Raw genomic sequence first — 26,700 nt, 5'->3', positions numbered from 1 at the left:
CAGTCCAAATGAACTTAATAACAGGAACAGATCTAAAAAAACTATACCTACAATAAAACGTCAGAAAAACTAGAATAAAACCTAAAAATAAGGAGTATTACTGCACATTTATCTCGCCAGAGTACAGCACTCTATGTTAGGTACACAAACAAAAGCCTTTTCCTATGTCGGTTAAAACGTTTAGAGAACTTTATTAATCCTTTCTTTATGTATTATGTAAAAACTAAAACTAGTATTAAAACCTAAAAATAAGAATTTTATTTTTCAAAATTTCTTTTTTTTATCAAAACTTTTGACAATCTGTTATGTCAACAGTCAATGTCAAAGTGAGAATAATTGCATTCATTGCACGCGTTTTCCTTGTTACCTGTTAAACATAATTTTCACGTGTTTAAAATTTTGTGCAACAAATGTGTAATAAATAAACAAATACTCATTAACAATGAAACACAAACGGTTTGAGGAGAACATTTTGGTTGACGAAGCATATACCAACTACGGTAAAGTTGACAAAAATGCTGACAACAAAAAAGGTTCTGGTATAGCTAAACATTTCGCTGAAAGTCTCGAATACGAGGAGAAAAAGAAATGGTATCATCAGGTAAATTTACGTTACATCATCACACAAAGTCACAAAGATGCAGTAACCTTTGGATGTAATTTAATCACATGTTTTGTCAAGTTTATTTTAAGTTATTCCGCTGCTGAGTTACAGACTTCACTTCTCTATTTTAAAGCCAACCCTTTAATTTTCTTTTATAATACTGCATGGTTACACAGTGCAGAGTGCACATTGCAAGCAAACCTGTTTAGTAGTATGTATACATAACATTTTGTTGAACAACACCTTATCATGATTTATATGCATTTTAACTCAGTAATTAAAAAATCAAAATCAAATCATTTATTCAGAAATTAGGCCTTCACAGGCACTTTTTCACGTCATATTCTAAATTAAATGATGTTTACCAATGCTACAAACTACTAGCATTTCGGAACAACCACTGCTGAGAAGAAATGGTCAAAAGGTATACTGAAACATATTATGATTGTGATCAAGTACTGATGAAAGGAAAAAATAAATATATATGTATAATTAACCAAACAAAAAAAAAATGTTTGAGCTGACCAGTTCCCCCTGGCAGCACCCGTTCACGAGGTGACGCGTGAGTCAGCCATCGCGAAGCTCAACCACAATAGAGGGAACCTCCCGACCCGATCCACGACGCCGCCACCGGTTTGACCATTTGAGTGTGCATGACATACTCGATCTCCATAATCTAATATAATAGATACCTGTGTTACTTTCAGACACTTGAAGATCACAAATCACATATATGTTTTACAAGTAAATGTCAAAATATATGCAATAAACATGTCAAGAAAATATATAAAAATTCATTCTTTAAGTTATCTTTGTTTTTAGTTGCCTGAGGAACCAAGTACAATATCAAAGACACTGACACAGGAACAGGTGGAGGAGATAAGAAAAGAAGCCAACAGCGCCCTGCATGGAGACACATTAGCATATGAGACAAGTGAGTTATTTATTATTAATCATATGGCATTGATTCCCATATGTGACATTTCACAGGTACCTTATGGACAGTTTCTTGAATGTATTTTTATTATTGATGAGAATAGTTTTTGTGCAGATTACAGAAATATGTGTGACTAACTAGCCTTTTATTTCCGAGCTGAAAGTTGATAAACAAATGTTTTGACGAAGTATATTATATCTAATCGGTATGCCTCCATCTGCCTTCATCGACCTCTATCCAATCTGTTTTACAGTAGATAATTGTAATAATATGAAAGAGATTATAGTGTCTTGACAGCTAGGGACGCCTACGACCGAGACGAGAAAAAAAATACTATTATTATAAAGAGGTAAGTCTTTGTGAGTTTGTATATTTGAGGCGGGTAATCTCCGAAACTACCGAACCTATTTCAAAAATTCTTTCACCATTTCAAAGGTACAAGATTGCTGTAAGCTATATTCATCAAAATTCCCACGGGAGCGAAGCCCCGGTCAACATCTAGTGTTTTATAAAAGACTTCAATTTTCAGAAACCAACAGAGGTGGTTCATCAGACCACCAATGGGCGAAGACACTGCTAAACAAAGGTGCCATAGGGGACAGGGTGGCTGCAGCCACCATATTGATACAGGTAGATAAGAGATTGAAGCAGTGGTGGTGTAATGGTTTAGATAAATAAATATATTAGGACAAATCACACAGATTGAGCTAGCCTAGCCCCAAAGTAAGTTCGAGACTAGTGTTATGGGATACTAACTCAATGATACTATATTTTATAACATATACATATTATATAGATAAACATCCAAGACCCAGGCCAATCAGAAAATTCATTCTCCATCATGACCCGAACGGGGATCGAACTTGGGACCTCTCGGTTCAGTGTCAAGAACTTTATTTACCACTGCGCCACCAATCAGTTCATATGCGGATGTCTTGACGTCCGACGACGAAAGGTCCCAAGTTCTATTAAATATTGTAAAGTGTGATAGTGAAAAAACATACTTTAACGCTTTATTTTGATGAATAAGTGGGAAAGTTTGGTTTTATGCCTATTCTGACTAGTTCATATTATGTTTGTATACCAATACGATACATTATCATATAGACACTTCTATTCTTAGTGAAAAGTACATACATTACATTACATTAGTACATACATGTCCTATATTAAAGCAATCAAATTAAATTGTGTGAGATAATAATTTTCCATTACCAGTTTGCTTTGGACATATCACACACATTGAATTAGACACAAAGTAAGTTCGAAACTTGTGTTATGGGATACTAACTCAACTATATTCTACAACATATACATATTAGATAAATTGTCATCAATTCCCATGTCGAGCTGACCGGAGATTGAACCCGGAACCTCCGGTGCACCAGTCAGGTGTGGTGCCACGGAGGTCGTCAAACCTATGAGAATAAATATATTTTTTTCAAAATTTTCAGGACAACCCTGTTTACAACTTGACAGCCCTAAGGAATCTGATCAACAGCGTGAAGCCAGCGAAGAAAAAGGATGGCATTATTGTCATTGGTAAGAATTTTGTTTATTTAAAGTGATATTTGTCAAAAACGTTTATTGCGATAAGCACTCAAAAATACTGTGGGACGTGGAGAAAAAGTAGGACAGTGGACCCTGGGCTCCGACACTCAACGGCTGGGAAGAAGCCGAGAATACCCTCAGAATACCCTAAGAGAGAGTGTAACAACCTAAATTTTCTATGCCTATTTGATCTTCTGTGTGTGACTTATTTCTATGTGAATTTTTTGATTACTTTTTGTCTATATGCTCAGTAAATTGTACTGTAGTAATGTCCATACATTTTCGTAGGCATTTGATTTTGTATGGAATTGCTGAATTTTTTTTATTTGTTACTCCCATACTAATCATTGACTGAACACATAGACAAGAACTCCCCAATGGTCATAAAGTCACCTTGTTTACACACATTCCACAAATAAATCCTACTAATTTCATAAATGCGAAAGTTTGTGAGGATGTGTGTATGTATGTATGTATGTATGTATGTATGTTTTTACACTTTGTTATGAAATTTGATACACGGATAAAACATAACCTAAAATAACATAGGGTATTTTTTATCCCGAAATTCTCACTGGATGAATATTCTACATATACCTATAAACATTCCAGACGCGTTATCCGAACTGCTAATCTCAGACCTACTGATTCCTGAAGTCAAACTGCGGTCGTTTGAACAGCATCCACTTGCACACGTTGACGACTTGACGTCAGGCAACAAGCAACTCAGACGGAGTATACTAAAGCTATGGTATTATGAGGACCAGCTCAAAGAGTTATATGGCAGTGAGTAATTGACATTATATATTGTGACAGGCGGCTTTTTATGATGCGTGTGGTTCCGCCCTAAAGTAGAACCATTCCAAATCCTTCTGTGGATGTCGTATGAGGTAACTATGGGAGTCTAGGCAGCTGATAGCCTACAAATAGCACTCCCAAGAACTACTGCCATATGTGTTTCTATAGCGATCTAATTCATGTATACTAGTTTTCATAGACGACCAAGTGGTCGTCTGTGAAAAAATCTAATGGAAGCAAGTGCTTCCGGTGAAGGGAAACATCGCAAGGAAACCTGCACACTGGTTGTTTATTAACTTGCGTGTGTAATACATAAATAGAATGCGATGGCAAACCAATCCATTAATAGCGCCAAGAAAATTGTGTGTGTGTTTTATTCCACGTAATGACCACGACCCCCTGCCGTGAGGAATGCGACCGTGAAGGAAAACATAAAACACGATTAGCACAATATAATATGAGAATCGACCTAACCAATTCCCACTGGCAAATGACAAGTGAAAGAAATATATTTATTCTATACTATTATTATAAAGTGTTAAGCGTTTGTGATTTTGTATGTTTGAGGCGGGTAATCTCGGAAACTACCGAATAGATTTCAAAAATTCTTTCACAATTAGAAAGGTACATTATCCAAGATTACTATAGGCTATAAAATAAAAAGTAAAAATATTTATTTTCGGACAATATGAATCCATTGTGTTAGTAATCTTAAAAACGAATTGGTACTTATATTCTACTAGATAATTTTTATTAAATGGCCAATTAGAGGACAATCCCCACTATCGGCTATCGCCTTCAGGGCGCTGTCGCTGCGCCCGCGCACCCCGCGCAGCAGCGCCGCAGCTTTCTTCCGTAGAATAGCTGAATAACTATCTTCATGTGCGTGAGCGTCAGTGACATCGCTGAGGCACTGCAGTAACGCGGCAACCCCAGCAGCGCCCTTAAGGCGTTGTTATACTGTACACGCAGGGTGTTGTGCGATTTCTTTTTGTAGTTAACCCACAGGCTTCCCGCGTAGAAAGAAGTGTATATTTTATCTCAAAATTCCCCGGGCAACATCTAGTTTCATTATATTTTTATTGCAGCATATGTGGAAGCCTTAAATAAATTTGCCCACGACTCGGTGGACGCCAACAAGGAGAAAGCTGTTAGCGCCATGTCATATTTACTCATGCATCATCCGGAAAGAGAAAAGGTATTTCAAATGTGATTTTAATTTTATTATTTTTACTTGAACATTTTTCTATGCTTTTGTATGTATATATATTCAGATGCATATTAGGACAAATCACACAGATTGAGCTGGCCCCAAAGTAAGCTCGAGACTTTTGTTATGGGATACTAACTCAACGATACTATATTTTATAACATACATATATGTATAGAAAATGTTTATAATAATGTAATATCATGATTTGTGCCTATATGTTTATTTATTTTTTTATTAGTGGGTTCAATCACTGGTTGGGTCATGATGGAAAATGATCTTTTTCTGATTGGCCCGGGTCTTGGATGTTTATCTATATATGTATTTGTTATATAGTATCATAGAGTTAGTATCTCATAACAAAGTCTCGAACTTACTTTGGGGCTAGCTCAATCTGTGTGATTTGTCCTCATATATTTATTTAACAGATGCTGCTAAACAACATAATCAACAAGCTCGGCGACCCATCCCAGTCGGTGTCCAGCAAAGTGATCTATCACCTATGTCAGTTGTTATACAACCATCCCAATATGAAGACAGTGGTTCTCGCTGAGATTGAGAAAATGTTGTTCAGGTATATACTTGCTTTAGCTCGCGGTTTCGAGTGATTTCCCACGGGAGCAGTTATTTTTCCGAGATGAAAGTTACCCTATGTCCTTCTCCGTACTTCAAACTACATGTATGAAAAATTTCAAGAAGATTGGTTGAGTAGATAGAGCGTGAAGAGGTGACAAACACACGTACTCATTTATAATATAGGTTAGGATAGTCAAGAAATATAGTAGACAATATATTCAAACGCAAAACCTCCTAAAGACTACTCGGGTACAACAAAACAAGCAACTTTTATTCCACGACTTTTCGTGATTCGTAGTTTTTTTTTTTTTCATATAAAAAAAATACAATCTAATTTGCGATTCTACACATCTTAACTCTATGTAATAGCCAAGCAACACGAGACAGTGCAGCAGCGTTGTGTAGCGGAATCGACATTAAAACTAAAAAAGGTTTTTTTTGTATTTATTGCGTTTAGACAAAAGTCGTAGAACAAAAGATGTCAGTCTCTATGTACCTTATGCGCCTTTGGAAGGTTATGCGTTAGATACCAGTAACCCTGTATATACATCCACAAACTTTTTAATTTAGATTATGACATGAAAAGTTTGACGACCTCGGTGGCGCAGTGGTAAAGTGCTTGCCTCTGAACCGAGAGGTCCCGGGTTCGATCCCCGGTCGGGCCATGATGGAAAACGATCTTTTTCTGATTGGCCCGGGTCTTAGATGTTTATCTATGTATATCTATATTTATCTATGTATTTGTTACAAAATATAGTACCGTTGAGTTAGTATCCCATAACACAAGTCTCGAACTTACTTTGGGGCTAGCTCAATCTGTGTGATTTGTCCTAATATATTTATATTTTTTCAAAAAGTGCCTGTGACGGCCTAATCTCTGAATAAATGAATTGAATTTGAATATGTTTCCCTTTAGATCAAACATATCGCCCCGAGCTCAATACTACGGCGTGTGTTTCCTGAACCAGTTCTTCCTGGGGAAGGACGACTCCAGGGTCGCCGAGAACCTGATAAGGATATACTTCTCCTTCTTCAAGGCTTCCATCAAGAGGGTGAGGGATTCCAGTGATACACTTGGATGATTTTTTTTTTTTAATATTTTGTTCGTCAATTGATGCGGCATAAAAAAATTAAATTATCAAAAATATGTAAACAGTGCAGTACACTGTTACATGCTTTTAATGTTTACAATTTTTTATTTTATTTGCAATGTGTGTAATCTCAGGAAAAAAATCCAAGAGTGAACGTAATTACATTACTTTTAATATCATACTCGAATTAATTTCATTAGATTACTTTTTTAATCTGATTTATTTTATTCTATGAATGTAATCGATTATGCCCAAATCTCTAATATTGTAAATGTGAAAGTAAGTTTGTTTATAATTTGTTAGTATGTTGATAATGCGTGAAAGAGGTCACACATTATTTACTGCACCGATTGTTATGAAATTTGGTACACGGGTTGAAAATAACCTGGAATAACACATAGGGTACATTTTATACCGAAATTCCCACGGGAGCGAAACCCCGGGGCGCAGCTAATATGGTATACTTGAAATTATTAAGAAAATACTTTTATAATTTCAGTATAGGATGTATGGAAACAAATACTGTTTGTGTACTATCTTTCGCATTCACAATTTCAATAGGATATGATGTATGCAACGGATCGACGTGATAATTTATCTTCTTTTCCCAAAATCCAGGGCGAGATAGACTCGCGACTGATGTCAGCGATACTGACAGGTGTCAAACGTGCATATCCGTTCGCGGACAAGGAGCGTCTGGCGGAGACTCCGACACACATAGACGCGATACACAAACTCGTGCATTTGTCCAGCTCGAATGTTGCCGTACTAGCGCTGGCCTTGCTGTTCCACGTGAGCGACGCCGCCGGCGGCACTTCCCACCGGTGAGCGTTTATGTACTGTAAGCTGCAAAACTCAATATATCACTCACACACACACACACACACACACATCGACGTAAACTACGACAAATAAATATCAACCTTAACTGAGAATCAATGAGGCTCAAATACATTTTTTTATAAAATACTAGACGCCCGTCCCGGCTTCGCTCGCTCGGTTAAATTCTTATTTATTATTTGTTTTTCTTTACAGTTACTACACCGCCCTCTACCGCAAGCTGAGCAACCCGGAAGTTTTCAACACGTCACATTCCGCATTGCTTTTCTCGCTCATATACAAGTCATTGAAGCAGGTAAATATGTTGCTAGTCCTAACTTGTAAGTTTGTTTGCGTTTGTTTATTTGTTTGTTCACCTCTTCACGCTCCATCTACTGATTTTGCATACATTTAGTTTTATAATATGGTGAAGGACTTTTCATCCCGGGGAAATAACGGTTCCCATGGAAAAGGCGAAGCCGCGGGCAACAGCTAGTAGGAAACAATAAAGAAATCTTCTAAGAAAAATTGAAATTAGTACAGATTTCAGATTTTAGGTTTTAGTTATAACCTTTATTATCTCTGACCTCACTGCTAGATAAAATAAGTAAAGTAAATAAAGTAATAAATTAAATATATTAGGACAAATCACACAGATTGAGCTAGCCCCAAAGTAAGTTCGAGACTTGTGTTATGGGATACTAACTCAACGATACTATATTTTATAACAAATACATATATAGATAAACATTCAAGACCCGGGCCAATCAGAAAAAGATCATTTTCCATCATGACCCGACCGGGGATCGAACCCGGGACCTCTCGGTTCAGAGGCAAGCACTTTACCACTTCCCCACCGAGGTCGTCATAAAAGCCTCCCATTTAAATTAAAAGTATGGTAAAAAAAAATTCAAGCATGCTTTATCAGTAAATTATTTTTTTTTTTAGAGTTAGCACACCCGGTTAAACCTCTGAGCGGATTTTGTAAAACATTGTAATAGATATAGTTAATGACCCGAAGTCAAATATAGGAATCCGCGGACAAAACTGCAGGCAACATCTAGCTTCCGAATAAATCCTTAATTTTCAGGACAAGGATGTGAACAGAGTTTGCGCGTTCATCAAAAGGATATTGTCACAATGTTGCTACGCGTTACCCGCTCAGGCCAGCGGCGCATTGTTCCTAGTGTCGCAAGTGTTGAAGGATGGAGAGAAGAAGGATGCTGCTAAATTCATCTGGACCAAGGAGGAATTCAAAGATGTGAGATTGATTTTCATTATAATTGAAGTTGAAACCTTCAAACCCCATTTCAACCCCTTAGGGGGTGATTTCTAGAAATCAATGATCCTATGTTAGACACTCGTGTATTTAGCTATGTCCGTGTCAAATTTTATCGAAATCGGTCTAGTAGTTTAGCTGTAATAGTGTGGTTTGTACTACCCGAGCAAGCCAGCGGCGCATTATTCCTAGCGTCGCAAGTGTTGAAGGATGGAGACAAAAAGGATGCTGTTAAATTAATCTAGACCAAGAAGGAATTGAAAGATGCAAGTATTTTCATATTTTATGTTTTTGTGTATTTTTCATACAATAATTTAACCCCCATTTCAACCCCTTGGGGTTGATTTTTAATATAGATAGGTTTTGTAAGTATAGACGGTATTTCTGACTGAAAAACTTGTCTTATATTTTTTGTTTGCAGGAAATAAAAGACGAATCCGAAACAAAAACAGAAGACGCGTCGGGCATAGACAACGACACGAAAGAAGACGATGTGATAGAGATGGCGAATGATACCATAGATTCTACAGAAGAGGAGAAAGGGGAACAGAAGAGAGTTGATCTGTTGAGGGGTGATAAAAGGGACCTTTTGATGGGTAAGTATGTTAATAAAGCTTCAAGTATTCCCGGCTACATTTGGGGCTGTGACGCCCGGGGTCCGCGTAAAATTTACCGTAAAATTTTGTAGATTTTGTCATAATTTAATGAACCAGACTTAAAAAAAATAGATAGTTGAAAACTATTTTCCTTGTTAATTTTTAGACGACGATGACGAAGAAACGTACGTAGACCTCAAAATGGACGATCAAGGGAACATCAAGCCGAAGAAACGTAAAAGCGGAGCGGTCGCGGGCTGGCACCACGCTAAAGTCAAAGTGGAGAGTGAGACGGGACAGGTGAAAGAGAAAGAGATGGAACGAGAGAAAGACGCGAAAATACAGTTGAGGAAAACTGTCAATATGGATAGGGTGAGTGGGTTTTACTGATTTTCTTGAAGCTAAGTCTGACATTATCCTACTAATATTAGAAATTCAAAAGTTTGTGAGAATGTATGTGTGTTTGTTAATCTTTCACGCAAAATCTACTGGACGGATTGTACCAAATTTAATTAAATTTGGTACACGGGTAGAATATAACCTGGAATAACGCATAGAGTGCTTTTTATCTCGAAATTCCCACGGGAGCGAAGCCCCGCGGCGCAGATTGTGTCATAGAATGAATGTATTTGTGTTGGTTACTCTTTCACGCAAAATCTACTGGACGGATAGTTATGAAATTTGGTACAAGGGTACATAGAGTGATTTTTATCTCGGAATTCCCACTGGAGCGAAGCCCCGGGGCCTGGCTAGTTACTAAGTAAATCTCAAATAGTATTATCTCTGTCTCTCTCTGAAATTATACTGTATTTTACTGTAATATGATATGTGTACATAAATAAATATAATGAAAATATTATATTACAGGTAATAACTGAATATAACCCGCACGCTCGTAATCCATCGTTTTCCGGCGCCCAGTGTTCAGTTTACATAGAACTGATAGCTCTGGCGCGCCATTTTCATCCGACCGTCAAATTGTTCGCGGAGAAACTTGTGAACGGTGAGTGAGTGTACCGACCGCGCGCACATGTGGCTGCGGGGCTGCGGGGCTGCGGGGCTCCGGGGCTGCGGGGCTCCGGGGCTGCGGGGCTGCGGGGCTGCGGGGCTCCGGGGCTGCGGGGCTGCGGGGCTCCGGGGCTGCGGGGCTGCGGGGCTCCGGGGCTGCGGGGCTCCGGGGCTGCGGGGCTGCGGGGCTGCGGGGCTCCGGGGCTGCGGGGCTGCGGGGCTGCGGGGCTCCGGGGCTGCGGGGCTGCGGGGCTGCGGGGCTCCGGGGCTGCGGGGCTGCGGGGCTCCGGGGCTGCGGGGCTCCGGGGCTTCGGGGCTCCGGGGCTCCGGGGCTTCGGGGCTCCGGGGCTCCGGGGCTGCGGGGCTCCGGGGCTGCGGGGCTGCGGGGCTCCGGGGCTGCGGGGCTGCGGGGCTCCGGGGCTGCGGGGCTCCGGGGCTGCGGGGCTGCGGGGCTCCGCGGCTGCGGGGCTGCGGGGCTGCGGGGCTCCGGGGCTGCGGGGCTGCGGGGCTCCGGGGCTGCGGGGCTGCGGGGCTGCGGGGCTCCGGGACTGCGGGGCTGCGGGGCTGCGGGGCTCCGGGGCTGCGGGGCTGCGGGGCTGCGGGGCTCCGGGGCTCCGGGGCTGCGGGGCTCCGGGGCTGCGGGGCTAACACAAGTCTCGAACTTACTTTGGGGCTAGCTCAATCTGTGTAATTTGTCCTAATATTTATTTATTTATTTATAATAATGTAGTGTTATGTTTTCGGGGCTCGATTATTTGTTTACTAATTAGCTTATGTCTGCGGCTTCGACCGCGTTATATTTCGGGGACGAAAGGTACCCTATGTCCTTCTCCGTACTTCAAACTATATGTATGCGAAATTTTATGAAGATGAACAAACAAACAAACTTTCGCATTTATAATGTTAGTTAGGATTAGAGTCCTGCTAGTATTGTAAATCCGATAATTTGTAAGGATGTATGTTTGTTACTCTTAACACAAAGTCTACTGAACGTATTGTTACGAAATTTGTTACCACTTCACGCTCTATCTACTCAGCCAATCTTCTTGAAATTTTGCATACATGTAGTTTGAAGTACGGAGAAGGACATAGGGCACCTCGCGAGCTAAAGCTAGTTATGATTATAATATTAGTTGTATTTATTTTATCATTCAATTCCTCAGAACAAATTATCCAATACAGCGGAGATCCGCTCAAAGACTTCTCCGGCATTCGCTTCCTCGACCGGTTCGTGTTCAAGAACCCGAAGAAGCGAGCCGACGGCGAAGTGAAGGTGAAGGGATCTCACCCCAAGTTCGCCGTGAGGAAGAATTATGTTGCTAAAGGTATGACTGATTTTTTTCACGGCTCATCTGAGCTTTGCAACGCGTGAATTTCATAGCAAAATCTCGGTCATTCTTCAAGAAAAAATATGAAAAGTATGTTTACAAATGTTCAGCTTTTTTGAATTTGTATTAAGTTCCATACAATCTTTCACCCCCCTTAGGGGTTGAGGGTAAATTTTCAGAAAAATCTGAAATACGTATATACTTTAATTTGTTGTAAAACAACAAAAATTCAAATTTTCAAGTCACTAACCTCAACGGTGTAGAACTTTCATATAAGTTTTTCACCCTTTCACCCCCCTTGGGGGTAAAATTTCCAAAAATCCTCACGGCTTCATATAATATTCTAAAGAAAAATATAGAGATAATAAATCTCTATATTTTTATATATTCTATATATTTTTATATATTCTATATATTTTTATATATTCTCGGCCCTGTCAACCCCGTAAGAGATAGAGACGTGATACTGTATATGTGTCGAAAAAATTATATGATTATTGATTGATTTTTTGCAGGCTTAAGAAGTTTACCAGTGAATTCGTCGACGTATCTCAATGAGGACGCGAAAAAAATACCAGTTGATGAGAAATTCTTATACGAGTAAGATATTTTTTATTCTCTCTCTATCTCATCTGATCGTTTTTCCGGTTTCTTCCACAGCCGTTGAGCGTCTGAGCCCAGAGTCCGCTCTCCTACTTTCAAATTTTATTTGTTAAACCTAATTCCTAATTCGACCTCCGTGGCCTAATGGTCATCACGCCGGACTGCTATACTGGAGGTACCGGGTTCGATCCCCGGTCTTGTTAATATGAAAAATGATCTTTTTCTGATTAGGCCGGGTCTTGGATGTTTATCTATATATTTATATGTTATAAAATATAGTATCATTGAGTTAATATCTCATAACACAAGTCTCGTACTTACTTTGGGGCCAACTCGATCTGTGTGATTTGTCCATACATGTTTATTTACCTACTATCTGCACCCCGGGGCTTGGTTCCCGTGGGAATTTCGGAGTAAAAAATATCCTATAAATAAATAAAAATAAAATTATTTATTTTCAGACGTTTGTCCATAGATACAAATTATAACAAATTATAAATTGAATTAAATTAAATTTGATAAAATAATATTATAATAATAATGAAAATTCAATATATTCAACCGGAAATCCACTCCCAGGCTCAACGTGTCCTCAATACGTGAAGCTCGTTGAGCCCGCTGAGCAGATTGGAGTCCACCCGATCTCCCACCGTCTTCACAACCATGTTCGATCTCCCCCGCACCCGTTTCACTAGTGAAGCAATCTTTTTTGCGGATGACTGCGTAAAAATCGTCCACGCTAGCATCAGCAAACATGTGTTATTCGAGGTTATATTCTACCCGTGTACCAAATTTCATAAAAATCGGTCCAGTGTGCATTGTGCGACTTTGCTATTTACATCTCACCATCGAATCGATTCGCAGTGAGACGTAGCTATCCAATCACAGCACGCCTTTCTGACGCAACGACAACCAAGATGTAACAAACAAACTTAACTTTCGCATTTATAATATTAGTTGGGATTGGGATATTATTGACTAAATATAAATAAATAAATAAATATATTAGGACAAATGTTGTAATGTAAATCGCAGCTTCCTGAAGAAGCGCCGCGAAGTCCAGGGCTCCGAGGCCGAGGACAGCGACGCCGACTCGGTCACCAGCGAGGACTTCGACCGGTATCTGGACTCCATGACAGGGAAGAATCAGTGTACGTATATATCTTTCTTATCCACTTTTTTTTACAGCAATTATATAAGATAAGATCAGAGTGCTTGAAGAGGCTCGCGAAAATAGATGGGGTGAAACCCATTAAGTTTACTAAATAAAGAAAAATATTTTTATTCAGACAAGAAGAGGTCCATCACTTTTTTTTATGTGTCATGGCTCCATCGTTCGCCTAAACGATATTTTGCCAACGTCAAAGTTGAGATTGATACGGAATATAATATGTTATAATGATATATGAAAGACGGATCAGTGTGTAACCTAAAATATAATAGTATATAAATATATTATACATACATACGGATAAAGTAAATAAAAATTATAAGTAGATATTATTATTTTGTATAAATTTTACCAATATATAAATGGAGAGAAAAATTGCATATTTACAGGTTTTGGGACATAAGGGGGATAGGGTATAGAGATAGAAAAAATTTTGAGCATTCAAAAAATATGTCATCAGGTGTACCCTCGTCTAGGCCGCATTCACATAGCGAGTTGTCTTTAATTCTTATTTTAGCTGGGGATACCGGGGAGCATGCATGATCTGTGCGGAGTCTAATACTAGTAGAAGTGGGGTGGATGGAGCGGTATTTATTGAACCAAGGTTTGAGATGAATGTCAGGTTGAATCTTTGAAAAATGTTTCGCTTTATGTACATTATTTAACCAGAAGGAACTTCAATCGCAATGTGTAATGTTGTTTGAGCTGTTTGCTTAATTAAGATCTCGAGGGAGGCAGATATTATATTTTTCTGAACAAATGTAACAATGTCAATTATTATTAAGTTATTTCATTTTAATTTGACAGCACCTGACATAATCTTGCTCCAAAGTGCAGCTGTCAAATTTGGATAACAACACACGCAGAATATGCTGTTGCCTGCAATCTGTTTGAAAGTGAAGCGATTCGTTTGCGTAAAATGGCGTAAAAGCCGATTTTAAAAAAATATTTCTTTTTTTTTTTTCATTTTCTTTTTTATTTTTATTTTTTTCATTATTAAACTTAGGATGGTATACATCACTTATGTAGCTTTAAAAAGCACGACATTCGTATACCAAATATTTTTTTTCTTTAATCGTTAATGAAAATATGGATCGCTTGTGTGTAATTTTATTAAAAAACTAACAACCGGGCCCGGTTTCGCACGGGATCGTTTATGTACATATTCTACCTTCACCTGATTCATGTATGTATAAATCTTGGGCAATTAATTGTCTAAATAACAGTGGAAACTGCATCAAAATCCGTTGTGTGGTCTAAAATGAGAAGGCTTAAAAACAGACAGAAGCGTAGGGCGACTTATACTGTGAAGTAATGTCTATTTCTCTCAGTAGTTTTAATCAAATTAATGATATTTTTTTATTGTTTGAATATTTCAGTGGACTCGGACGAGGAATACGATTATCTCGCAGAATTGGAATCGAATAAAAGCAAGCGTGGCTCGAAGAAATCTGACGACGCCAGTGACGACGGTGATGATGATGATGATGACGGTGTAGATGATGAAATTGATGACGGAGGTATTTTATTTCGAAAACTTTTATTTAGTTTCACATGTCCCAATGTCTTGACTGTAATCAAATCTTATTTTATTTATAACACACTAGCAGCTCATTAAGCTGATGCGTGCGCGTCTTGAAGTTTGGAGATGTTATGTTAAAACTGTTGACTGAAGGTGCAGTGACAACATTCTCATTGTGTTTGTTGTGTTCAGTCTCGGACCGTGTGGTCCGAGACTGAACACAACAAACACACCAATTTTCTATCCAATCGTGTGATTGGATAGAAAATTACTCTTCGGATTTCTTTTTGCCGTTGTGCGACATAGTTAAGGAATAACCTCTTAATTTATTATTTTCCGAGTGTTTAATCGCCAATATTAAAATTGAATATTTATGCCACTAGATGGCGATATCTAGTTTTAGAACGCGCTATCGTGTGTCGCTCAAGATATTATATAGTGCTTTGAAATATGTAAATTTTTTGTGGCTTAACTTTTTGGTCATTACACGGTTGTCACAATTTTGAAGTTTATATTTCTGTTGGACCTCACGTGTATTTTTGACAATCAGCCGATTGTTCACCGAGAGTTTAAACAGATGTTGCAGACTAGGTACATCGTAATATTTTGTAGGTCTCGATGAGACACCCTCTCTGTCTGCGGCGTTCCAAAGTTAAGAGATTTAGTTCCTTTAGTCTCTGTTCATATGTTTTCATATCTTGCAAGTAATTTCTCTAACTTTCAGATGTCCTACAGAGTATTTTCCGCAACGTTTCAATTTTCATGACAATGCATTGTTGTATTGTTATTAAAATTATACTAACATATACAGGGTTACTGGTATCTAACACATAACCTTCCAAAGGCGCGTAAGGTACATAGAGACTTGACATTTTTAGTTCTACGACTTTTGTCTAAACGCAATAAATACGAAAAAAAACCTTTTTTTAGTTTTAATGTCGATTCCGCTACACAACGCTGCTGCACTGTCTCGTGTCGCTTGGCTATTATATACAGTTAAGATGTGCAGAATCGCAAATTAGATTGTATTTTTTTTTATATGAAAAAAAAACTACGAATCACGAAAAGTCGTAGAATAAAAGTTGCTTGTTTTGATGTACCCGAGTAGTCTTTAGGAGGTTTTGCGTTTGATACCAGTAACCCTGTATACTGAATACTAATCTAATACAGGCAAATTATCTGTCAGATTAAAATTATGAAAGAAAAACTGCCCGGAGTTATTTGCCAGTTAACCCACCATCATTTGTAGCAAATGATGGTGGGATAACTGGCAAACAGATGTTTGATATGTTGTAACCGCTTGCTATATGTATATATAGACTATCAGATACTTTATCAGCAAACGATGAAACAGACCTTAAAAGACTCACTTCTTCATAATAAATGTTTTATTTTAACAGAAAGTGACGCTGAGCTGAATATTGCGGGCGATGATGAGGAACCGGACTTATCTGGCGATGAAGATGGTAACAATCACTAAATTCATGTCTATATATTGCGAAATAGCTTTTGCCCGCGGCTCGCCTGCGTGAATTTCTCTGCGAAAACGGAACAGACACGATTTTCATACAAACTTTCACCTTCCCTTTTATTCATTTGGGGGTTGATTTTTGAAAAAATAAGTAGCCTCTGTTTGAGCTACATGCTTGAATGAATACTTATTAGTATGGATTACTAAGAAAAAAATCCACTTTTATGGTTTTTATACATAAATTATGAAATTTTTGGTGCGCGAGTGCGCCTCGCTTTTGATCGGATTTTTTATATCGCACCCGTTACGTTATCCGTATCGTAGTAGTCACCACGCCTGTTCGCTAACTGGAGATTCTGTGTTCGATTCCCAGCGCGGGAAAATATATTCAAATGTGATTACCATATTTTCTGTGGTTCTGGGTGTGTTGTGCCCGTTTCTGTGTTTGTGTCCATCGGACCCGCGTTACGAGCTCAGTGTAACGTGGGCCGTTGAGTGTTATCCATTTATAATTTATGCTTTATCAATTTTGTTTGTAATTGCAGAGTTAATGTTGGAAGGCAGTGATGATGAGGACGACCACATCGAAGTGCCAGGGAAGAAGGGCAAGGGAAACATGAAGCTTAAACTCAAAGGTAAAATAATAATCAACATCTTAAATTGTATTACACCAGATTTCAGGATAAAAAGTACCACGTGACTCGACTTGAGCTGTGCTAACTGATAGCTTCAATTAGCACAGTTTAGAACAACCAATAGAATTTAGTTTGCCGAAAGTCATAAAATAAATATATTAGGACAAATCACACAGATTGAGCTAGCCCCAAAGTAAGTTCGAGACTTGTGTTATGGGGTACTAGCTCTATTTTACTAACTATATTTTATAACAAATACATATATAGATAAACATCCAAGACCCGGGCCAATCAGAAAAATATAATTTTCCATCATGACCCGACCGGGGATTGATCCCGGGAACTCTCCATTCAGAGGCAAGCACTATGCAAAATTCCTAAACCAATGGAATGAAGCGTAATTTTTGACAAACGATTCTATTGCCTATTCCAGCATTCTATTTAACTTAGCTTCAGTTAGAAGAGCTCTAGTCGAGTTCAGACTTAATGTGACTTAATACCTCACACATACTCGGTTAGTTATCTGAACCATACTATAAAAATAAATGATATCGTTTCAGGAAGCGACGACTTAGGCTCCTTATTCGCCTCAGCTGAAGAATTCTCAACGTTACTGGAAGACACAGCGACGAACAAAAAGCAGGGTTCCAGTCAAGCTGTAGCCAATACAGACAACGCTAGTACGAAGCAGCTAGCGTGGGAAGACAAACGTGATAGGTGGATCAAAGGATATAATAAAAAAATACTAGGAAACAAATCTAAACCGAAGAAATTCAGAAAACAAAACGCCGACCGCAATTTCGGTGATAGAAGACAAAACAAGATGGCGGATAGAAAAGGCGCGAAACGGAAAGTCGGGAAGGCGGACGGTGCAGGCGGGAAACGCAAGAAATTTTGAATCATTAAATAAATGTTTTTAAGATTTCGTTATATTTTTTATCCCTAACCTATACATGTACTCATTTCCCATGTTTTTGAATAGATTTAAAAATAGATACCTAAAGAAAAGGACAAAATTGGTTAATTAAACTGTTTCTAGCTTTTTTTAAATAACTATGAAGTCACAACAAATTTATAAAGGGTAGTTTGCTAAACAAAAATATATATATTTATTTACATGACTTGATACTTGAATCCATTTTTAATCCCATAAACTTCCATGTAGCATTTCATCGAAATTAGCGATAATCTGAAGGTTGTGAAGTAATTCGAACGAGATTCTTACCAGAACGCTCAATATTAGTATTAATGTAACGTTTTTATATCTGTGGTTTATAATAAAAATTCGAACAAGATTCTCATTAGAGCCCTAAATATTTTCCTAATATACCTAGTTTCATCGACACGCAGAGATCTTCAACAAACTCATAAGACAAACAATGCAAAACGGAACGTGAATATGACACCATTGACAGCTGTACTAATAACACACGTCAAAATTAATTACGCAAAATTAGCCCTTATCGTATTTATTCCAATCTAAATTACTTTGATAATTTCCAATAATTATTCGAGTTTAACATTCATACACATACATCAAGTGTAAATAAAAGCAATACTTTGTTCAAAATATTTGTGCGTAGCGCGCAGTCACAAAACGGCGGATTTGTTTGTTGACATTACATCATGTAGTTGTGTGGAACGCCGCGCCATCACGCCGTATCTGACTTTTGTCCCGCGTAATTTACTAAAGTTTCACGTTATTTACAAGTAATTAGCACCGTAATAGATATATTACAAACTATTTGCCTGTGTCGGACTTATCAGAGTTTATTTACTGTGAAAAGAGTGGGAATATAGATATACCGAACGAAATCAGTGCAATGTAGTTCTATTTATAGACGGACCTATGGCGGGACGACGCTGTTTTCCTACCTACTTGCGTATTTAATGTATCCTTTGGACATTCCTATTAGTATTTCATATACAAATAAATTGGTGTTTCTTTTCTCATTGTAAATATTTCTCAATTATAATCCGATTGGAATACAAAAACCACGCACTAGTTTGACAGCTCATGAATGCATGCATTTGCACACCACACATTGAAAGCCGATATGCGCATGTGTGCGTGCCAGTAAAGTGATGTGAAATTCTTGCGCTTATCGATTGGTGAGATAAATTCAAGGTCATCAATCGGGTCTTGGTGTGATACCTACGATTTCATTTTACAACTGTCAAAAATTATTGCTTTGTTTACGTAAACATCTACATTCAACATGGAGTCGCCATTAGGAAATGAAAACACTGATAATGTTGCTCCGACTTCAGGGTCAAACTTATTTACTGATAGTATAGAATTGCCGGATGATGCGTTTCGCATGAGTTTGAGTAACTATTCAGATGTCGGCGAGAATATCACTGTAGAGAATAGAGCTATATCTATCGATAGCAATGCTACTTCTGCTCTTGATACGCCAGTACTCCAGATAATTACACCATTCCCAACACCTGATATTCGATCCCCCATCGACGTAAAATCACCACCAATACAAGAAACTCCAAAACCTTCAGAGGAGAAAAGTAATGAACGTAAACCACCGAATTTGTTAAAGCTATCGCTAACTAAAGAGAGCGATAATGATATTTTCGCAAAACCTTCACCAATAGAGGTCATGTCGCCGGCTAAGATGTTGCAATTCGAATTGGAAGCAGGTTCTAGCGCAACGCCCACTATGAAACGTGCGGCAATTGATTTTGATTTCTTCAATAAAAATAACTTTGATGAGTATTTCGAAGACGTGCCGAAGACTGAAGTACCTGAAAGTAAACACGAGAAGACCTACGAAGAAACACCGGTCATCGTAAAAGCAAATACTGTGACTCACGAAATTGCCTATGGTAAGTATCTTTGGTAAGTGACTTCACCTTGGTTTTAATGATACTGTTGTTATTCCTGTCCTGACCAGCGTTGATTCCAAGTAGCATTTGCCTTCTACTACTAATACTTTCATGCGCAGAAAAATGGTTCTATTTGCCTTGGAACGTACATGGAAAATTTTATGTTAATCGGTTAAATATTTATTTTTATTATTTTTGCCATATTTACGAGTAAAATACACAGACCCGGATAATTGCGTTTTAAGATTGTTTTGCAGGTAAAAGATTTTTTTTATGAACTAAACAGGTGACTTAATTTTCGAGAGTAACAAGCGTATTGTTTTAATAATGAACTGTTTACATAGATTTCAACAATGTCATATCCATGGTCTATGCCAGATTCTAACATTTCTCTTGCTGATGAATTAGTGATTTTGCACTTTGCTAATGAAGCAATTTAGATAAAATGACTGATTGGTTCATTATAGACCTGTCTAACTTGTTCTAACTGAAATATACGCGTACTGTTATATACGCGTAACAATAGATTTGTCATCAATCAAAGTATTTTAGATCTAGCCAAATTATTATTTGGTTATTTTCATCTTTAAAATGCTCAAGCGAACCTGGGTTTGTAGCTTAACGGGCTAAAGTCAGTGTAATTAAATTACTACCAACTATTTACTGGGTCTATTCTGGTTAGTGTTTAATTGTAAAAAAATAAATTATTTTAAGGATGAGATAAACTTTGTTATCGGAGATCCACGAGGGAGATAATGTGGTGAAAAAAAACCACGTGGCAATTTTCGGGGAAGGCTATGTCCATTATTTTTTAATTATTGTCTCTGAAATGACCACGTGAGCGAGTAGCAAATCCTTTTGTCTTTTTCTGTTTGGTTGGTCTCAAGGTTTGACTGGCAGATAATGCTTATGGCATTAAGTACACCTATTGTTAACTTTTATACGGTGCAATAAAGTTTAAATAGATAAATAAACAAAATGGCAGTCAATATAGTTATTCATAAAATGAAATGGCAAATTAAAGAACGCTTAAAATGTTCTTCGAATCCTTAGCAATCAGTTAATATACCATAAATACCAAACCAACTAACATAAAAACATTAAAATCAATGGGCACTTTGTAATTTGGTCTTTAGATACCAAATGACAAGTGATAAGAGGTTCATTATGTTAATTAGTGAGAACATAAATGTACTCGCAAAGTCAACAAATAAATTCCATTACACTTTGTATTTTATTTAGAACAGTATTTCCTTAGTAAATTAAGAAAATATATGTAGGTAATTTATTAAGGTTCATGATTTCCGTGAGTTAACATGCATACTTTGCTTAAATATTACTTTCCTTCTATTTACCTTTAGCTGCATTTGCGCCCTAGTTGTTACGTAAACACGATCCGCTCGACGTGGTGAATGTTTATCGTTTGAAACCTCTACTTCTATTATTTCATCTAAAATTTGAGCTTGGATATAAATTGTATCTCCTAATCTGGCAAACCCGTGGGCAATAAAGTATAAAGGCGTTTTGTGACAATAGCATATATATTTATAGTTTATGTTGTACCTCGAAGATGAATTACTGAATTATAGCAATGTAATGAAACACTGAGCATAAAGCTACGAAGGTTACCGACGCTTCCGTACCTTGCAGCGACCTTCCGTGTTCTCGTGATGGAATGGTTTTCACTAATTACCGAACGATAGCCGTGGAATTGAAGTGATTTTACGAGCATCGTTGATAATTAGTCGCAAATTAACCGGTGGGTTCTTGATGAGTTTTGTCTAATTAACAAATACCATTTGATTTTAAACTGGAAATAAGTGATTCGGACTTTTTAATCTTTTGAAAAACATCACCTTTCGCTGAGATTACTTGTAACATTGAGCACCTGCGAATGCGTGCAATTGTTCATACAAGTAGTTCATACTCTAAGATAAGGTATGTTTTTAAGTGATAATTTTCTTTGTTCCTTCTTCATTTTTTATGAAACAGTGCCGTGTCATAAACCTTTTTTGGACATTGATAAAAGGCGATCATGTACTTACCTGCAAACAAAGTGTTGAAAAGCCACCTACCTGGTAGTTAAGTGACCTTATTATGTGAGATATGGATGCGGGCTGCTTAAAACGGTTTAATGCGGAATTAGGTTTACGAATTCCACAATAGGCAGGATTCTTGTGGTTCGACTGGCGATGAAAGAATTTATTAGTACAGCATGAATTTGAAATTTTACATACACAATAGACTGATAAGTTGATATCTAGCTAAGAGGACAGAACCTCGACCTCCAACGTCGTCACTATTCTAGAAGGTCTTTGAGGAATAGAGATTTGTGGAAATCTATCAATGTTTATCCGGATGGTCCTGTGATTTTCTCTAAAACACTTTTGCGTTATCTAAAACCCACAACTCATTATTGTGTCAAAATCATATGGCGCGTGATAAAACTAAATTTTATACAGTTCAAAGATTATGTACCTACTTGTGTAGTAAATACGAGTATAAACTAGTTATGTTGTAAAGAAACCTTACTATTATACAAAGGTTACATGATCCATATGTTTCTCATTCTAAGGAGATTGGCTTCTTTGTCACTTATGTCATACATAATTCGTAATGTATGAATGTAGTAGACGTGTTGTTTCTTTTAGCATATGCATATACCAAGAGATCGGTAGATTTGTATAACTATTTAAATTAAGTTTATTTAATGTAAATGCTTATGTACTTTATGACAATAAACAGTGTAAAAATTATTTTATATCTTAATACATTGTAATTTTATGAAATATATTATTTTAGTATTCTATGTACCTAGTTTTTAAATTTCTACTAATTGAATACCTAATTAAAATATGTAATTTCAATTTTAAATATGTGCTACTTTATAGTCGGTACTCGGTACAAAGACAGAGATAGAAATAAGCTCGTTTCACTTAACTTTATTTCTGTCTTGCTCTTTTCATACGGATAACCAATAGTTCTGTCTTGCTTTGTTTACGTTCGTGAAACGGTGGTCCGGTAGTATGTTTAACAAACGCAGATAAAACAGCCTGTTGCTTATCATTATTTCATGATTTCCTGAACATGTTTCACTTCACGTGGTATATATTTGCTGGCTAAAAGTCTTAGCTGGTTAAAGGTCTTTTAGATGCAATTTACCAATTTAAAAAGACATTCGGTGGTTTTACAACCGTTTCGTTAGTTGTTTACCAAATCTTCAAGGTCAGATTTTAAAATATTACAATTTGTGTAAAGTCTAGGTGGTATATGATATAGTCCCACAGCTTGCCTATGCAATATTAAAAATTATAGGACAATATTATTCATAAGCAAAATATTTTAAACGTATTTAGCTTTAGGTACAACTAAATACAATTCAGTTACCGTTTAGACCAAACGCATGTACAAAATTAATTAAAAATAATTTTACAGATTATGAGATTTTTATCTAAACTTGTTCGATAGATTTTGCGTGATTGATTTACAACCATCTTTTTACACATATCCAAACTTAAGCATTTATTGTTTTCTCATCACAGGTAATTTTTTATTAATGACCAGTTTTATTAATCGATAACTTAACGATTTTTATAGGTAGTTTTTTTTATCGATACATCTGTTAATTTTTCACGCACTATCTGGCCTCGTATCGTAAATGGTGGGGGAAGCGCCGCGGAGCGCTTCGCACGTCGCACTGCTCGTTTCTATTTTGCGTTTCTTGAATTCAGTTACTTTATTGCGTCGGATGAGTCGGTGCCTCATTCGCGCAGGCATTTTAGAAGTTATTTACAGTAGAGACGTTTTGTATAAGGACATTTGTATGTAGTGCTTAGTGAAATATTACAAATATTTATCGTGGTTGGAATGGATCATATTGTGCAGTGAATTTTTGTATATACATACATGTTGGGATTTCCGTTGAGTGCAACCCTGGTGTAACTGGACGACGAAGAGGCTGTGATTTGTTATGGAATGCTTAAATTCATTGAAATACTAAATAAAATTTATTTGACGTTTCAACAACGTGAAAGTAGACAATAGTAAAATTATTGGATGAAAACACGGAGGCATATTGACAGGGCAAAGTACTCTTTGTCGGCGACTTTGCAATATTGTCGAGTTATAACGCACAGTAACGCCATCTACGAAGAAAGTCCAGCGTGAAGTTCGCGCGGTCTCTTGAGTACAACTCGCAAAAATGCTTTACGTGTCTGTACTTTCCACGACGAAGTTGGTGCATTAGTTAGCAATTAGTGTTATTTACTAATTTCCCACGTAAACGCTCCACGTTCGTTGCATGTGGGCGTGCTGTGTGACGGAATTTGATGGGCACCAGTTGATATATCCGGTGAAGTCTACATGGTTTTGGTTTTGGACTAAACCATGGCCACTGCCGAGATGAACGTGCCCGATAAAAAGCCCGAGCACGAGTCAGGATATTACGAAGGCAGCGACCAGGAGGGTAGTATGGAGTGTGGGTGTCCCTCTCCTGTGAGTTCGAGAAATTCCTCGCATTCCACGAAGCTGAAGAGGCGGCATAGCGCTCAGAAGCAAAAGAAAGTGCCCACGAAAAAGTTTAAAGCCGATTCTCCTGTGAATGGGCATGGAGAGGGTGCACAAGTGAATACGGATCGTAGTGTGGAAATTATTGAGTGCTCAAGTGTTCCTTTAGTGAATGATGTTAAGAAGGTGGAGGAGTTGCCCCCAGTGCCTGGTCCGAGCACGAAGCGCAGTAGCTCGGTGGAGCTGATTGGCGGCAGCGTGCCTCCACCTGCTCGGGATTCTGTAGATTGGAATCTTGTGGAGGCTAGTAAAATTCGGAAGCGGTGGAAAGGTCAGTTTAAATTTGATATAGTAACTTTTCAATATGCTAAAATCTTGTAAGAAAATCGGAATGAAGAGGACTGTACATTAAGGATACAATAAATAAATTGAATTGAATTGATTTAAATGGTGCAATAAGGTGCACAGGATAGTGTCAAATAAGGATGGAAGGAAATTAGTAATTTTTTATTTATTTATTTAATTTTTTATGTCTGTGTCTATATCTCCCAAATAAGTGGATTGAATTCTATTCAAAGGATTTTGTTTAGACAATGACCCTTTTTTTGCTTTATTTTTAATAGTCAATTTTGATAATGACAAAACATTCTTTAGCTTAATAGCTAAAGAATGTTTTGTCCCTATCACTCTTTACAAAAAAAACCATAATAAATCATACACATAAACCTTCCTCAGGAATCGCACATCTATTTAAAAAAACCTGCATCAAAATCCATTGAGAAGAGCAAACCACTGTCTGCTCCGTCGCTCCCCACTGGAAGGGACTTGTTTTGTACTTTGTGGTGATAATTATTGAACACAAATTTTATAGTAAAGTAACCATAAAACATACCTATTAATTTATCACTTTAGGTATGTAATTATAAATATGTTGATTGTTGACAACCAACCACTTTCCCTATAGTGGTTTTGTCTGATAAAAGAGTACTACCTACTGTTATTGGGTAATATGGGTGGGGGCTGTTGTTGCAAGCACCAAATAAGTGATGAGTCCCCCAAGGAATAGGTTTCATTGTGGCAAAACATATCCCATGTGACATAACACAGACCATGCCACCTGCCAACTATTGCTACACAAAGAGAAAATCCAATGCTCTATTTTAAAGTATATATTGTATTATTAGCCTTTGTATGTTTGAGGCGGGTAATCTCCGAAACTACCAAACCAATTTCAAAAATTCTTTCACCATTAGTAAGGTACATTATTCAAGATTGCTATAGGCTATATTTAATCTCAAAATTCCCACGGGAGCTAAGCCCAGGGCAACATCTAGTTTTAAAGTAAATTATGTGTCACTCAATACTTTATTGCATCCACAAAGTTTAGATAGATAAGATGGGGTATAAAATGAAAGTTCTATAACTACACAAGAAATTACATTAATTTGTTACCTCCGTTTTGACATGAAAGAAAGAAAAACACAGTTTCATAGGTATTTGTAATATTAATTTGGATGAATATGGACAGTGTTTGTTTTAAAGTTTCGTTCAAATATTGCAAGCTGAATCTGACCCACATATTTGTGAAGAATGTCATATAAAGGCAAAATTATTAAATATATATGGTAATTGGGGTTTGTGCGTAAGTATTATAAAATTATGTAACAATTATTGCAATATCAGCATTGAAATGTTTGAGTCATGCTCAATGTTTTACAATAATTTACCCGCTATGCTATAAAAACAAAGTCATACATATATGTATATATATAAATCACTATACATATATAGTATAAAACAAAATCACCCTCTGCATTTGTTTCTAAGCTTTCTTCAATAGAAGTAAGCTTGAAGGCCATATGAGGCCACAAGACTGCCCTATATTGGTGGTAACCAACTAAATATGTCTGTACCTTAATACCTTTGCAGGCCTAAATAACTAGTAATAAAACAAACACTAGGGAGTGTTTGTCTTTGAGATCATCCTCACATAGAATAACTTTGCTCAAGATCTCGAGATGAATAATCTTATGACAAACTATATGTTGCCCGTAGCCTATAGCCATCTTGGATAATGTAGCTTTTTAGTGGTGAAAGAAAGGTTTTTGAAATTGGTTCGGTAGTTTCGGAGATTACCTGCCTCAAACATACAAA

The 26,700-nt window shown here is 37.4% G+C and overlaps 2 protein-coding genes across 3 annotated transcripts in view; both read left to right on the top strand.

The window, feature by feature from the left end:
* Window positions 1–317: 317 nt before the first annotated feature.
* Window positions 318–18,124, top strand: Noc1 (Nucleolar complex protein 1). The gene is made up of 21 exons (XM_053764813.1): window positions 318–601; window positions 1,427–1,538; window positions 2,071–2,171; window positions 2,996–3,083; window positions 3,705–3,878; window positions 4,979–5,088; window positions 5,529–5,674; window positions 6,593–6,728; window positions 7,386–7,591; window positions 7,803–7,902; window positions 8,677–8,847; window positions 9,287–9,461; window positions 9,628–9,833; window positions 10,329–10,464; window positions 11,633–11,794; window positions 12,313–12,397; window positions 13,436–13,551; window positions 14,951–15,091; window positions 16,494–16,559; window positions 17,110–17,199; window positions 17,760–18,124. The coding sequence occupies exons 1-21, from the start codon at window positions 443–445 to the stop codon at window positions 18,095–18,097; spliced, it is 3,018 nt and encodes a 1,005-aa protein (XP_053620788.1). The 5' UTR covers window positions 318–442; the 3' UTR covers window positions 18,098–18,124.
* Window positions 18,125–18,600: 476 nt separating this feature from the next.
* Window positions 18,601–26,700, top strand: part of LOC128681269 (ribosomal protein S6 kinase alpha-5-like) — a 72,471-nt gene continuing 64,371 nt past the window's right edge. The window contains exon 1 of one of the 2 annotated variants that reach the window (XM_053765069.2): window positions 18,601–20,040. In XM_053765069.2, the coding sequence (XP_053621044.1) occupies window positions 19,419–20,040 (622 nt within the window). In that variant the 5' untranslated portion in view covers window positions 18,601–19,418. Of the gene's footprint in view, window positions 20,041–23,694; window positions 24,878–26,700 lie in introns of those variants that run through there. The other variant, XM_053765070.2, reaches the window with a different exon arrangement.

The sequence above is a fragment of the Plodia interpunctella genome, chromosome 26 (assembly GCF_027563975.2).
Source record: "Plodia interpunctella isolate USDA-ARS_2022_Savannah chromosome 26, ilPloInte3.2, whole genome shotgun sequence".
NCBI lineage: Eukaryota > Metazoa > Arthropoda > Insecta > Lepidoptera > Pyralidae > Plodia > Plodia interpunctella.
The sequence above is the reverse complement of the archived record's forward strand: the minus strand, read 5'-3'. Positions and strand labels throughout refer to the sequence as shown.

What these genes read in the sequence shown, in the direction of transcription:
- Noc1 (XM_053764813.1), top strand. Translation starts at nt 443, where the DNA reads ATGAAACACAAACGGTTTGAGGAGAACATTTTGGTTGACGAAGCATAT. An exon ending in TAAAAGGGACCTTTTGATGG is followed by an intron (nt 9,462 to 9,627) that starts GTAAGTATGTTA and finishes GTTAATTTTTAG; the next exon opens with ACGACGATGACGAAGAAACG. An exon ending in TGATGAAATTGATGACGGAG is followed by an intron (nt 15,092 to 16,493) that starts GTATTTTATTTC and finishes TTATTTTAACAG; the next exon opens with AAAGTGACGCTGAGCTGAAT.